Source organism: Cryptomeria japonica, chromosome 7 (genome assembly GCF_030272615.1).
Source record: "Cryptomeria japonica chromosome 7, Sugi_1.0, whole genome shotgun sequence".
Taxonomy (NCBI): domain Eukaryota; kingdom Viridiplantae; phylum Streptophyta; class Pinopsida; order Cupressales; family Cupressaceae; genus Cryptomeria; species Cryptomeria japonica.
Genome location: NC_081411.1, coordinates 317,544,284 through 317,560,659, shown reverse-complemented (window position 1 = coordinate 317,560,659; position 16,376 = coordinate 317,544,284). Strand labels below are relative to the sequence as shown.

At 32.5% G+C, this 16,376-nt stretch overlaps 1 protein-coding gene across 1 annotated transcript; it reads right to left on the bottom strand.

Annotated features, from left to right (window-relative positions):
• Nucleotides 1–15,404: 15,404 nt before the first annotated feature.
• Nucleotides 15,405–16,132, bottom strand: LOC131077416 (putative lipid-transfer protein DIR1). Its single transcript, XM_058014911.2, has 2 exons — nucleotides 15,678–16,132; nucleotides 15,405–15,599 (listed from the first exon to the last, which is right to left on the bottom strand). Exons 1-2 carry the CDS (start codon nucleotides 15,985–15,987, stop codon nucleotides 15,577–15,579), a joined length of 333 nt encoding a protein of 110 aa, XP_057870894.1. The 5' UTR covers nucleotides 15,988–16,132; the 3' UTR covers nucleotides 15,405–15,576.
• Nucleotides 16,133–16,376: the final 244 nt, after the last annotated feature.

Genomic DNA, 16,376 nt, shown 5'->3' with positions numbered 1-16,376 from the left:
TTATATAATTTCTAGTGTTTCTAGTTTAGGTATGACTCCATACATAAAAGGTAAATGATTACACCACCTAAAACTTATCAAGATACCATTTTACAAAAGAATCATAGTTATCCCTTTCTAATTTTACCACAAAAGGATGAATAGAGAAACCTATGATACCTCCTCAAATAAAACCTTAAAAGATCAATAAAATCAATACATATAAAACATATCAAACAAATTCATCTCATGTAAGACGATCATTTTCAAGTGCCAAGATGTCCAAGTAAATGACTAGAATGTGAAATCACAAAACATGGTCATTTATTTAAGCTTCAACTTAGTGTATTACTACTAGTTACGATCACTAAATCATCCAATGATTCTAGAAAAGAACACAACAAATTAGTACATGTATTGACAAGTTCATAGATATAACTTATGACTTTAACTTATGATTATTTTTATGATTTTGATGGAACTTATACTAATTCATCTTTAGATGTTAAAAAGTATTGTTTGAGTTGCATGGGCATTATGATGTTTTATTTTGTAAAAATTTTCTTATACTTTGATTTAAGTGGATAATATTTCTTAAATGAAGATTATTATTACCCACCTATTAATAATATTATAGAGATCTATGCGAGTTTCCTTTTTTAATATTTAAGTTGCTAAATTGTATTTAATTATAAGTTTTTTTGGAAAGTGAAATGTAAATTAAATAGTTTGTAATTGTAAATTTTCATGTTTGTAATTGTAATTGTAAATTTTCAAGTTTGTAAATTTTCATGTTTGTAATTGTAATTGTACATTTTCATGTTTGTATATATATGCAGATTATTTTCACATGATGGATGAGTTTGAGATAGATGAGCTATTAGGTATAGTACCACCTCCACCTCCACCACCTCCACCTCCACCTCCACCTCCACCCGATCAGTTGAGACAGACAATTAGGACAAATATTGATGCATTGATTAGAGATATTCATACTATTAGACGTGAGCCTCATCCACCTCCTCAGTTGTTACACCTTGCAGATAGTATGCAAGGCATTGTATAGTCTATGTAGGCATTAGATAGCGAGCTAGATAGCTATCGTAGTTAGCGTGAGGGATTGCGTGCATTTTACGCCCATGGCATCACATACAAACAAGTTAATGAATTAAAAATAACAAAAATGGATTTGAAAAAATATTTTGTGAACCCTAATAAGACGGGTGAAGAGATAGATCCAAAGAAGCCATGGATCTCTATTCGATGGTGTAGGCACCTGGGCATTGCTAGCCACCTTTGGGAGTGGTGGTGGATGGTCTTTGACCATCCACCACACTCCAATCATGGGGTCTCGATGTATTTTTTGAAGAAATTATGGGCCGAATTTGAATTGGGCAAAAAGCCCAATTACTTTGATATTAGATCATTTCAGGGGGTTGGGAGAGGCATGCCCCAGGATAGGCTAGGAGCAAAATTGAGCGACAGGGTTAGAAACCATGTGCGCAATGATCCATTGGTTCCTCTTCCATCACTAGTTGTTCTAGCACCTACCCATCATCGAGTAGTGGATTCTACTCTAGGTTCATTGAGTGCCTTGTCGGGCAATTTGGTACAGCAGTTGCGGGAGGTGAGGGCTGCCCCCAGCTTAGCACATGTTTGCACAAGATGTGGGGATGTATGTAGGGGTCCACAGAGTGAGGCTACCCTTGGAGGAGATGGTGATTTTGATGATGCTGATGCTACCCATGGTGGTTATGATGATGCCGAGGAGGCTATACATGCTGATGTCATCTCTTCATATGTTGATCTCCAGTGGGCAGACGATGATCAGCCTACAGAGGTACAAATTTATTTGTATAATTTATAGTGCACTATTAAATTCCTTATATATACACATATGAACCATAACATGAGTCAATTTTTTTTGAATAGAGGATGGATCATACCACATCATTGAGGAATCGATAGCATGTTACCTCAATACCTAGAGATGTTGGTGCACCATTTACGGTATGCACTTTCATCTAGATACATTGTATTTATATGTACATTTAAAATAAAAAATAATTTTTTTAATGTAATGATGTACATATGATATGTTTTTTCAATTTTGTAGGGTGCTTCGTGTAGCACTGAGGTGGGTAGTTCTTCACGTGACCCGTGGACCACTGAGGCTCAGCCTCATATACCACTAGTATGTTTTTCATCCATTAATTTGAAGTGTTTACATGCTTACTAATTTATGTACAACTTTGATTCATGTTCGTTATTTTTTGCAATTGTAGGCTTCTAGATTGTTTGATGGTGCATCACATGTACGTCTTCGACCATCAGATACTTTGCTTGCATCACATGTATGCTTTTCTCTGATAATCTTGTAGTGTATATATATATATATATATATATACTTTATCATTTATGTATATATACAAGTTTGATTCATGCTTTATATATGTTGTTCAGGTCAATACCACTACCAATATTGGTATGGCTATGGGATTGAGGCAGATACAACCATCGACATTATCATTTGAGGCACGATGATTACAAAAATAATTTCTAATTTTTTTATATTGTGTACCTGGCTTTTATAGGGATTATCAAAATTGATGTACAATGTTTTTTTTGCAGGACTTGACTACAACCACTTTTCTTGTTCATGATAAAGGACCTCCACGTACCAGTGAGGGCATTGTAGAGCATGGTCGCATGGTAATTTATTTTAAATTTTTTAGTAATTAATTACTTTATAAGTGAATTATGCAAGTAACTTCTTCTCGTGTTAAATCTTCTTCTCATGTAAAATCTTTTAATAATGTACAGGAGGGTGCAGACACTGATACTGCACAGGAGGGTGGAGTCACTGATATTGCACAGGAGGGTGGAGACATTGATACTGTGCAAACATAGGATGGTGCATCTCAGGACCACGTGCAGTAGGATGATTCATCTCAGCCACCTTCACGTGGAGTGAAGAGGACTACAAATGAGATGCATGCAAGTTCTTAGATTGTATATTTTAGATCATGTCATGTTATTGTATTGTGGACTTTTTATGATGACACTTGCTATGTTATCCTAGGACTTGTTATTATGTGATTATATATAGGACTTTTTATTATGTGATTTCCTTGTTATTATGATACCAGGTCGTGTTATGTGATTTGGCGCACTCTAGTGATTATATATGTGATACATTGTTTTGTTATTATGTTATTTGGACTTGTTTTAATGTCATTTCCTTATTATTATTTTTTCAAGACTTGTTATTATGTCATCAGGAATTGTTATGTGATTGTATATAGGACTTTTTATTTATGACTTGTTATGTGATCTATTTATGACTTTGTTATTTTAACATTGTGATTGATCATCTTATAGTGCAACAGTTTATGATTCAATGTGCACAAAATAACATTAAGAATAAGATAACTAATACAATGTTGTTTATGAAACCAAAATTGTATCAAATGTAGACAAATACAATGTTAAAGGGACAAAGAAAAACAATTATCATGATTAAATATTTAAAAGAGTTCACACAAGTAACACAAACTTACATGCATATAAATTTGATATGAAAATTATAAAAGGATTATTAATTATAAATGAATCTCATAGAGGAATCCAATAGATTGATGGAACTAAGGCTAACCAAATTATTAGGAAGGTTTGAAGAACATTATTCAATGATTTGAAAGGAAGTAGACATAGATTCTTTGTTGTCAATTTCTTTTTGATACGCATAATTCTTTTGACATTTTGAAGGGTTGGAATAAGTAAAGGAAGCCCTGCTATATGGAATAATTACATTGAAATAAGTAAAGGAAGCTACAAACATAGTATCAACTTTCCTCTTAAGTTAACCACACTACTTTACAAGTGTATTGATGGTTTATTAGTGTGGATAGTAGTGGTATGAAAAGCATGGACTTCATGGTACTAAAATAAAAAAGCACACTATAAATATAGATTTGTCATACAATGATAAATATAGAGTTGTCATATATAAGACATAATTCTATCTTTGAACTTACAATTAATATATGAAGAGATTACAATAAAATAAATATATCATAAAAAATTAGAATTCAATTGTAACACAATTACAATGTACATAAAATAACATTAAGAAGAAGATAACTAATACAATGTTGTTTATGAAAGAAAAATTGTATCAAATGTAGACAAATACAATGTTAAAGGGACAAAGAAAAACAATTATCATGATTAAATATAAAAGAGTTCACACAAGTAGCTCAAACTTACATGCATATAAATTTGATTCAACCTAATGTACCATCTGCATCCTCTCTCTTCTGCAATGCGTCTATGATTGCCTCATGCTCTTCTACTGAAAGTGTCCACAATACCTTATTAGCAGGTCTACCTTTGTATCTTTCTAATTTGATGTTTGTTGCCACCACCAAATGAGAGTGTATAATCTTCTTTTTTGATTGGTAGTCTTCATAAGTTGGTAAGCCATTCCTTCTTGTTAAGTATTTGCATAGCCATGTACCAACTAGCACAATAGATCCAACTAGATACTAAAAACCATCATCATCTACTTGATCACATATCAACTTTTTCTTAGGTTCTACACATCTAGCTAGCCAATACTCAACCTGCTCATCATTATCCTCAGGTGCAATAACAGCAACACATGTCCTAGAAAACAAATTTAAGTACATGTAGAAATAAAACTTTTTAGAATTTATAATTCAAATATGTAATCTTAAATTATATGACAATACATAAAAATATATAATTTAAAGTTATAAACAATAAATTGAATTAAATTACCAGGTTGTATGAGGTCTAAAACACGATCATAATCTTCTGATGCAAATCCATGATCGGGGTCTTTATTTCTTCTAACATCTTCATATTGTGTCTCAGTAGGTGTTAAGGATTTGTGTTGCCATTCTTTGACCCATTCTGTATTCTCACATTCTTCCCATTCACCTGCAACATAAAATTGACAAAAACATGCAAGTTCTCTAGTCCATATAGTCCAAGTGTTAGAATTAGAACTCTTAAATGAATGCCATCTAGTTGACCCATTTATTGTATCACAATCATATCTTGGAAGGATATTCTCCTCTTTAACTAGCCAGAAGAAACATCTAATTGTAGAGTTCTAACTTGATCCTGTGGATAAATTTGCACTACACCAATCCACAATTGCACTTGCATTTTTAAATTTATCATTTTCCTCGAATTTGAGTTGCTCTCTGCAAAGGGCTCTCTTAACACATGCACTGGCACCGTCATGTTCTCCTTTCCCGTGTCCAGCCTCAAAAAAACTCCAAATGTGTTTGATATTAGTTTTCTTATGAATCCTACTCAACCAATAAAAAATTCTAACATTCTTGAATTTCCCTATGCAATTATCAGACCATATTAGATGTTGTGTCATCTGAATTTCCCTTTCCCTCAAATTCTAAAAAAAGGTCTTGAAGCAAAACTGGACAAACTCAGATGAGTGTAATTTATTATTACTCATATAGAAATAGTACTCTCTCAAAATTTTGTGATCCTCTTGTGTACTATCTGGTGCATGCCTATAGATAATATGGACAAAAATCGATACCTGCACTAAATTGTAGTATTGTGATTTTACCTCATCTTGTGCTGCACGCATGTAGTTCTCTATAAAGTCAACAACCGAAAGTATACTACCAACATGAAATGTATCCTTACATATTTGAAACTGACCATCAAGCCATCTAACATTTTGAGTGTGTTTAACATATTTAGGTATGATGTTACTCTTGAATTCATTCATCAATGCATGAACACTAACTTTTTCAATGATTAGATCGCATCGTTTTCCAACCTTTCCATCCTTCAGTGGATACTCAATAGTTTTAAATCTTTTAACGTCAACTAATTGTTGTCGGCAAACATTCATCCAACAATGCAAGATTGCCACATATATCACATACACCAGAAACACATGCATTGAAAAGAAAATTTTATTCATTTAGTGGGTTGCAAAACAAACTTGAAATAAACTCCTTTATAGTTTCAAGTGGTATATTTATACAACATTCTTGGAACATTCCATTACTATGCATGGTAACACGTATATATCGAAATACATCATAATGGTAGCGAAATTGAACATGAGTTTTGCAACAACATGTGACTCTTTCCTTGTTAATTCGAACATACCAAGGTTTACACTTTTCAAAAGACCTTTGACAAATGCTAATAGTCACACCTTATCATCCAAAAAAAATTTATACAATTCAGTTTGAGTCATGTCCAATAGGTGTTTTGGATGTGGATCATGAATTTTTGACCCAACTCTTAATTTAAGAACATCTCTAACATTAGGTGATACTCTCGTATTATTGTGCCAGAATTTTTCGATCAAATTTTTGACTTCACCAGTAAGTTTCATATTAGACCTTGGTAGTCTACCACTAAAGTCCACAATTGGTTTGCCAGATCACTTTCAAAATTAACTCTTCTTTTTACAACTCTTGACAAAGTTTTGCGATGAATATTAAGATATCCACTTATGTTACTCATCATTCTTTTATTAGAAGTTGTTTGGCTTACTAAAGTTGTTGTTATTGCCCATTGTGCTGCATTTTTATCTTTAGAATGACTTTTCTTTCCAATTGTATCAAAGGTGCTAGCAACAGTCGATACAACTTGTTTTAAAACTTCCTCCTTCTTCTTGGGTTTGACATAAAAGCCTAACTTCTTCATCACTTTTCGCATTTTAGTCATTTTAATTAGTTGTACCATTAATTGACATTGAAACCCAAATTTCTTATTATAAAAAAAATGTCTAAACAATCTATTTGCATGTGTCCTAATCTGTCTCCATGAAACCAAGCCAAGAAGGTTGTCTAGTACATCACTTTTAATTTCAAAATTTTAATTCATTTGATTATCATTCAAACGTGTTTCATTTTCAATTGGTGTTTCCATGTCTACATACAAATTATTGGTTTTAGTTGCAGGTGGATTTTCAATTTTATTTGGAGTTTCAAATTTGGTTTCAATTTCAGTTTCAAGTTGAGATCTAGTTTCATTTGGGGTTTCAATTTGGATTTCAATTTCAGTTTCAACTTGACTTCTAATTTCATTTGGGGTTTCATTTTCAATTAGAATTTCATTTAATAAGTAACCTGCTTCTACTAAATCACCAATTTCTTCATGAGAAAAAACATAGGGTTGTGAAGACATACATGTATCCAATAATGGATTAGAAGATGCACCTGAATTAAATGGTTCTATTGTGTTTCTTTCATCAGCATTTATGATCTCATTGATGTTCTCCTCTTCTAAAACGATTGTGGAACTTGAAGCTCCTTGTCTCATTCTTGATCTTCTCTCTCATTGACACATTGCCTCCTTCTCCCTATTTCCTGCAATCTCCTCAGTTGTCAGAACCTTCCTTTGCCTCTTCCTGTGTTGATTTGATCCCATGGCTACACCAAAATTTGAATTCGAATCAATCTCCTTACCAAATCGACAATAAGACAAACAAAGAGAATGATTAATCAAAACATTCTCTTTGCAAATCGTACTTATCAGGCAATGATTGAAAAATCATTCAATCATTGAGATTTGTTCTTGTGGGCCAGATTCTGGCCCAATGAATCTTTTCAGAAATGGGCGCCTATTATTGAATGAAACGGGTGCCCGTTTCGCTTTCAACAGTACAAAATGAAACGGGCGCCTGTTTGTTAAAATTAGGGGCAGGAAACAACCCTTAGCTTTGTTTTTTGCTTCGGGATAGGCTTGGTCCCACCAAGGCTATGCTTGGACCTCCAAAAAAATGACACAGGTAAAACGACATCAGATTTCTACCTTGGCCTAATTTTTTAAGGGCCTTTCTGATTGAATTTTTTGACAAAACGAAAACCCATTAGAGTTTTCAGCGTCCTGATTTCAGAAATGTAAATCTCATAGTGATAAGATTACTTTTACTATTTTTGTATTATTTATTAATCAAAAGTGGAACCTAAACCTAAAATACCAAGGTTCACTAAAGCTTTAATAACTTTTTGGTTTTTAGGATTTTAGAAAAATAAATTATATGACATCAATCTACATACAATTCTTTTGAATATTAAAAAAAAATTGAAAAATATGAAATTTTCATCAAATTATGGTGGTCGTACACTCGATGTTTTGAAAATATACTTTATTGTCAGTTAAAAATTAATTAAAAAAAATATATTCAATAAAAAAATAAGAAAAAATATTCTCATCAATATTTGGTGTCTTAGGTATCATTTCCCATAAGGATTTGCAAAAATTCATTTATTTGCGTCAAAAAAGGGTGGTCGTACACATGCGTGGTATGGTCCTGATACAAACATTTTGAAAAACTAGTTTTTAAACATGCCTACTAAAAAGGGATTTCTAGCATGTGGGTATTAAAATAAATTACATATTTGAAAAGTAGACTCTGAGCACTAAATTTTCTATTATTGAAGTTTTTCGAGATTCAATCTCTAAGTGCATCAAATTTGACATCAATCGACAGAAAATTTGAAAAACAGAGAAAACACTTCCACTTTTTGCCCAAAAGTGGGACTCAACTTCTTGCAGCCACCCTGCATAAGAAGAAATTTGTGCATTGTTGTTTTGGATCGAGATTGATCTTTTTTAGCAGCTTAAGACAAAGGCGGAGCGGTGAAATTTTGAATTATTTAGAGATTTCATGCCACACCTAGGTGTTAGGAGAGAAGCTAAGAGTAAACGCACTAAAGAGCGCCTACAAATAAGTAACCTCTAGTTAAAGTCATTGGGATCTCAAACTCCACTCGTTCTAGATGTTTCAATGGCAACAACTAGTAGAATTTATTTTGGTGTGTGCTTTCAAATTTTGAAACTGTGTGGGAAATTGCTGAGGACAACAAATAGACAAAAGGAAATAATATTTTTTCTCGATCATTCATTAAGTAGCTCAATAGGAGAATTTGTTTTTATTGTTCTTTGAGTGATTTAGAGTGTGCAATATCAACTATGTGTATTTTAATGTTGAGCAATGATTTCCCTAAGCATTTTGTGGCTCTTGATGAGTAGTGATTTCACTAGGCATTAGTAGCTCTAAGAGAGAAATGTGTGTGTGAGAAAGAGTTTAGTGTACATAGCTCTAGATAGTCAAGTGTGTGCAGATCCAAGTGGAGCAATAGTTCACAAGAGAGCTAAGAGAAGCTCCAAATCGCTAAGCTTTCAGGAGTGGCTCCAAAATGATACAAATAGATTTGTAATCAATATCCATAATCAATTTTTTTTAGTTTTTGAGTTTGTAGTTTGTTTTGTAGTTTGTTTTTTAGTTTAATATAAAGAAAAAGAAATTACATGTCTCCTACTAATTTTTTGTTTGGGTTTCATTTTGTATTCCCAATTGGGAAATCAGAGCTCCAGTCTTTGTGTGTTTAGCCATTTTGGGAATTTATATTTCCAAGTAATAAACTGTATGTTTATTGAGTATCTACGGGGGCAAGCCCAACACTACTTATATTTGAAATACTCAGCTTCAATAAGTAGCACCTCCATTTGTTAGTGGCCATCTATAGGTCTCGCCATTAATTTGTATCACCTTCTTAGAATTTTTTTGATATAATACAATAATTAAAATATTCCATTAACACTCTAGGTCTCCCCATCTTAGATCTAAAACCAATATCTTAGACACCCAATAGCTTGGTTTTATGTCAAAAGAAACACTCTTACAAAAGATATTACAAATAGTTCCATTTAAATAAAATAAATTGATAGCACATGGACATTATAGTAGTTAGCTTATCAGCTGTATATTCCAAATAAAAAATAAAGGAATAGAGTCCAAAACCCAACAATAATGATTTACAAAAATAACAGACAAGATTGAGTCACTGACTAGTATATAAGATGGAGAAACTAAACAATTTAGAACTAGATTTCAACTCTCACATAATTAGGCATTAAGATGGCAAGAGCTTACTAGTAAACAAATATATTGATCATCATTTTGTGACACGACTTATCTACAACTTTGAATGGACATTGTAAATTAATATTGTAGAAATAGGTTTTTCAATAAATGAACTAGTAGTGATAAGCGTGATAGACAAACCTATAAATTTTTGAAACTAAATCCTCCCAAACCATATTTTTTGTCATATTGATATTAGAAATATTGATCAAATTAGCAAACTAATAATGGGATTTGTTAGAAATATCTATGCAGATTTGGGTTACTTAATTTTCAAATAATATAGTGTATTTTTATATTGATTATTAGATTAATGGCAAACTCATTGCACACATAACATTAAGTCTCAATAAAAATTCCAATCCTTTATATGTTATTAACTAAGCAACCAGGGAAAGGGCCTTTATCCCAAAAGTCATAATATCAAAATATTAGGTAAAAAGACACAAGACGGGCACATATGCCCACTCCTGGCACAAAAATGGAACATAGGCTAGAGGTCACCACTAAACTTCTAAAAGAATAACAAAGGAACACTGGCCATTTTCAAACCAGAAAAGAAGTGTGTAGACTTGTATTAACACTATTACTAAATAAATTTCTGGCAATATGTGTTGTCATTGATGTCAACCAGATGTTTGATAATATATGTTGCATTTGATTGATTAACAATTATTGAGTTGTTAGTAATGATATGGTGATTTGTTAGATAGAGATTGTTGTATAGTTGTTGAAGAATAAATGATGAAGTTGTATGTTGTCATTGATCATATACTTGATAAGATGATTATGTGTATAAGAGATTGTTGGAAGTTGTTGTCACTGATATAGAGTACATATGGATGATGTTTGCAATTGCTTTATTATGTGGATGTCCACTTCCTTGGTGTCTGATATCACTTGCTAGTATTGATTGCAAAGATGGAATAATATTAGATGTTTTGACATAAGGAATATTAAGATAAGGATTAGATGCTTTGAAATAAGAAACATTGTCATGAGGATTAGAAGCATGGAAATAAAATCAAGCTACAAAATGGCAGTTATATTTCTTTTTTGATCCTGAGTGAGAAAATGATGTCTCCAAGAAATTTCGGTCCTTGGAAGTTTGATGGAGTAACTTGGTACAAAATGTTGGAAATTTGTGTTGTGTTGTCATTGAAGTCAAACTTATTGGTGTTGTCATTGATGTTGTTCAGTTGTTTAGATATTGTAAATGGTCCAAAAATGAGTATTTAGATGTTTCTATGTTGTTTGGTGGTGATGTTGAGTAAGTATGAGGTGTTTTCAGAAGGCTCGTGTAGTGGAAGTTTCAATATGCAAGAATGAGTTTAAATATCTTTATGGAAGAATACTTTGCATTCCTCTAGTTCTCGATGTTCATAGCATATTATTCTAGATATAACATCTACATTATGTGGATGTCGCACTATCATGTTTTCAAGTCCTTAGTTGTTTAGATGGTTTAGTTGGTTGTGGTAATTTGTTGATAGTGAGGTTATTTGCCAGAACTGGTCCAAAGAATGCTCTACATCACTTTGCTACATGCTTTAAGGTCATGTTCATATGGTTCATGTATTGCTCCAGTTTAGATTTCTAGTGTTGGTTTGATCGACAAGTGAAGTTCTATTATTTTGTGTTCAATGTTATCGATTGTGTTAGTCTCTGGTTGACTCAAGTGATGTATCTTGTTTGGATCATGCTCTTTTGGTTCATATATGCATTGGAGGATGAGCTAGAATGTTGATGTGGTTCTCACTATGGCATGTGTAGATCTGCATTGAGTATTTTACATTAGGTGATATTTTTGGGTCATCTGGTTAACATGTTTCATTGTTTTTCCATATGTTACAGTGGATATCGATTTTGAGGGATGTTCTAGTGTGTGCAATTTATTGGAACCAACTTTATAAGATGTTGTGCAATGTTTTCAGGTCCCCTGTATCTCCCAGAGTGGACCACATTGTGTATTTTGGTTCAAGTGGCTGACTTTTTGTAATTCATGTTTGCTATGTTTGTGGCCGACTTAATTGAAGGTTTCGATACATATAAGTTCCTTGTATAAATTGAAGTGTGGATGTGTGATTTGGTATGTTTATTATTGTGAATTATATGTGAATGATATGCAAGTAGCAGAAGTGTGAATTTTTGTTTGTGGTGAACTTTGATGATCATATCTAAGTGTGACAATGTGTTGAGATAGTGAATGAAGTCAAAGATATTTGTCATGATATCGTTCGCTTGATATGGTGGTTCAAGGATAGTTTCATGATCAGGAGATATTTTTCATTGGAATTCATTATTTCCCTATAGCTACCAAAAGACGGTGGGTCCTTTAGCAATCTGTGCAGCCCTTTTTATCTTGCCTTGAGATTGTGTCTCTCAATATTTCAATTCCTTTGTATCTTTCCCTAAGGTTGTGCACCTTAGTTTTGCAAGTCAAATCATGTGTAGTAAAGCTCCTTGGCCTTAAGACTAAAACATTGTAATCAATTGTTTATATTGTAAGTGTGATTGTCACCATGGCTCTTCCCTCCTTGAGTTTTGCACATAAATCTGGTGTTCTTGTGTTTTGCACACAAATCTAGTGTTCTTATGTGTGTTATGTTTTTTTCTTTAATTTTTCATATTTATGAAGATAATTTAATTGTGGTTTTAATTTTAAAGGATTATAAGTAAGTTGTCTTAAGGTCTGGACTAATTCACCCCCCTTCTCAGTCATATGGTATGTTCAACAATTGGTATTAGAGCAAGGTTCCTCTAACATAAGCTTAACCACTTGAAGAAGGTCTAGACTAGCATAAGAAGTCTATTTGAAGGCACTTAGATTTGATGGCACAAATTCCTCTACTTGGAAGTCACTGATGGAATATCATTTGAATTCTATGGGCTTGGAATATGGGACATTATCAAGACTGGTTATATTGATCCAAAAGGTGGTCCTACTACTCCAAATGTCGTCAAGAATCATGAAAATAATTCCAAGGAAAGAAATATACATATTAGTAGTTTAAGTGACACAAATTTTCCAATATCAATGGATACACAAGTGCAAAGAAAATTTAGGATAAATTGAGCAGTATTTATAAAGGAGATGATAAGACCAAGCAAGTCAAACTATAAAATCTAAAGCAAAAAAATTGAGAGAATGGGGATGTCTCAATTAAATAATAAATCAATTTAGTCAACTCATGAATCAACATGAGAGAGCTGACTAATAATTGTCACCTCTCCATATCCACTCCACGATAAATGGGAATTAAATCACTATCAAGATCAAATCCTAGATCTCCATCCATGCCCAAAAAAAATTAAATTCCAAAATCAAATGATTCATTTTCAAGGAATAATCCTCTATGGATGCAATTTTATCATACTATTGTGAGCACCGATGTTCGACATCTTTCATCAGCAAATTTTAAGAACAATGACACTTTGTTGTTTGAATTAAGGGATTCAATGAGATATATATTCTTATGAAGCTTTATGGATTCGATTGCGTGTATTTTTTTCCCATCAACGTTTCGAATCACACTCCGCGATTCATCATCAGGATGAAAAGAATTCCAAAGATATATATTCATCCTAATGATGAATCATAGAGTGTGATTCGTAACGTTGATGGGAAAAAAATACACACAATCGAATCCAAAAAGATTCATAAGAATATAACATGGATTGTGGAAATCTCATAGCTTTAAGAGACATATATTCATAATTGTTTCATTCTATTTATTTTCTCTTTTATTCTCTAACAAAGGTAGTAAATATTTATATGGAATTTAAAATTTGAATCTATTATTTGACATATGATTTATCTATTTTAGCATTTCTACCTTTTTGTTGATGTATGAATTTTGATTTTTTCAAGTTCTCTTAATTTGCATACAAGCAATGAGTAAAAATGGGTGGTATTGATTAGTTTTGAATGTAAAACATATATCCGAAATCCGATAAATTGATCTTTATTATCTCTCCTCACACAAAATGGTGATCTTGGAGATTAACATCATCATTCTACCCTCTTGGGCTTATCTTAGAACCTAAGAGATTCTAGTATGTATTTTCTTTCATTGAAATACAATGTGATATTGTAGATAAAATACACTTGGTATTTTTTTCCCCTAATAGGACTACCTTAGGTTTCATCATTGTGGAGAAGAATCAAACCCTCATATTTTGACAATGTATTCAAATTTGGGAGAGAAAGTATTTTGCCATTGGGAGGAAATTTGTCATTAGACTAAGCTTGTTAGAACTCTATACTTTGTAAAGAAGGAAGTGAGTTAAATAGCCTTGCATTTCATGGATTTTGGCCTCATGTACTTTTGAGTATATTGACAAAATTGCCTAGACTCTCTTGATAAGCCTAAATAGGGCCTATTAGTTATGTTTGGTATGCATCAGTAAATTGTTAGCCCAAATTAGTTAGTCACCTAGCATCCCCATAAGTAGGTTTGTAGAAGTAGTCTCTCCCATCACACAATTGTGAGTGATCTTAGTGAGAAAAATAATGTTTAGAAAACCAACATGAACCCTACATTCAATGCTTCAATTAGGCATATTAAAGGTTAGGCTTATTAATGGGATTACAATCATTCAGTCTCCCACTTGAATAATCAAGGTTGATTATATTCTTAATGCTATTTTATGTGATAAAACTATGATAATCCACATAATTTAAAAACATTTGCTAAAATTCTATTGATGTGTATATTTAAAAAAATTAGAGTTTAATCTTCCCAAAAAATTTATTATCTTTCCTGAGTACTTTTCCTTCTTCATTATTCTCCGGATTTTTTTTTCTGGTGCTTAACCTTATCACTTCAGATTTGAGATTTTTTCCTTAACAGTAAACAGTTTTAGTGGACCTATTAATCGATAAAATAGCTTCTGAATTTTATTGTATATGTTTTTCCACTCAACGTTTGAGCTCTCTCTCAATCGATAGTCCTTTTGACTATAGCACATCGATTATACAATGCATATTCTAGTCTATAACGTCCTTTCCAAATCCTATGCAACTGTAAAAATGAGTATCTTCCATGTACTCAAGATTGCTAAAGTACAATGTTCAAATCTTGAATAATACATTTCATAATTGATAAATAGACTACTTTACTATTGAAATGTTGCAGGCATTCTTACTTTCACTACTTTAAATAGTTGCTAGACAAATGTATTATTACTTTTTTAACAAATTGTTAAAGATGTTTATTTAAATTTTCAAATCAGATATTTTTATGAAATAGTTATTGATTTTTTTCTTTTATTTAACATCATAAATATGTATTCAACCCTTCTTAGAAAATGTCGAAACCATTTATAGTTTCTTTGTTTTAAACAATTTTTAGACGAATCTATTACTCGATTAAACAAAAATTGTTAAGAAATTCTTTCATTTCAAATTATATTTACTTTAAGAAAAATTAAATCTCGTATCCATATCACCATATCATCAAACACAAACATATAAACAAACATGAATAATCGTATTTCACACCTTGCTAAAAACATATTGACAAGTCGTCTGCATTACAAGCTATAGTAAACCTACAAGCTTCAGATTACAAGAAGTAATCACACAACTGATCAGAAAGGAAAAAACTCAGAAGCTCCAAACAGAGAATAGCCCAGTGGACTTCTCACAGTGAACGGCCTGGCAGAGCTGTATGCATGAAAAATTTGTGTTAAAAAACAATAGTGATTAACAATACTGAGCACAATATAAACTATTTTATCTCACCTTTGCATTCAGCAGGAACTTTGTATACTTTGCATTTCTGAGGCAAAGTTGTAACAAGCTTGGGATCAACACTTTTGGGCAACATAGATTGTTTTGAACACAAGCATTTAAGATCAGCAGTTTTTACAACATCACAACACTGTGAAGTAGGGTCTGAAGGTGGGTTTGTCACAGCAGGCTGGCATAACATGAGCTTGTCAATACCCATGTTACACACATCAAACATCCCACCTTCTGCTCTTGGAAAAAACGCACTGCTACCCAGTAATGTTGCAGCCATTACCAGCATAACTACTTGAATGTACTTCATCTTAGCTATTCAAAATCTTCTGAACAAGAAAAAGAACCTGAGCTATTCCAAACTTTCTGCCAAGAAACAGATCAATCTCTGGTGAGCTTGTATTGTGGGTAGAATAGCAGCTCTGTATCTTGTTTAAATAGGCCAACTTGGGCTTAAAAAATTGCCATGCATGAATCTTACCAACAATATATAATACAGTTAGTGTGATTACAGCACATATGGACTGTTGAAAACAAAAGATGGTCACGGGGGTGTAATGGTACTAGTGCAAAATGAGACAAGTAGTCACGAGATCACAGTACGAAATCACATAAATTCTGAATGAAAACTAAGTGCGCCAATAGATTCCTTCAAAACAAAATATCAACGGTATTCTATGGTTTCCTCTCCAGAATCAA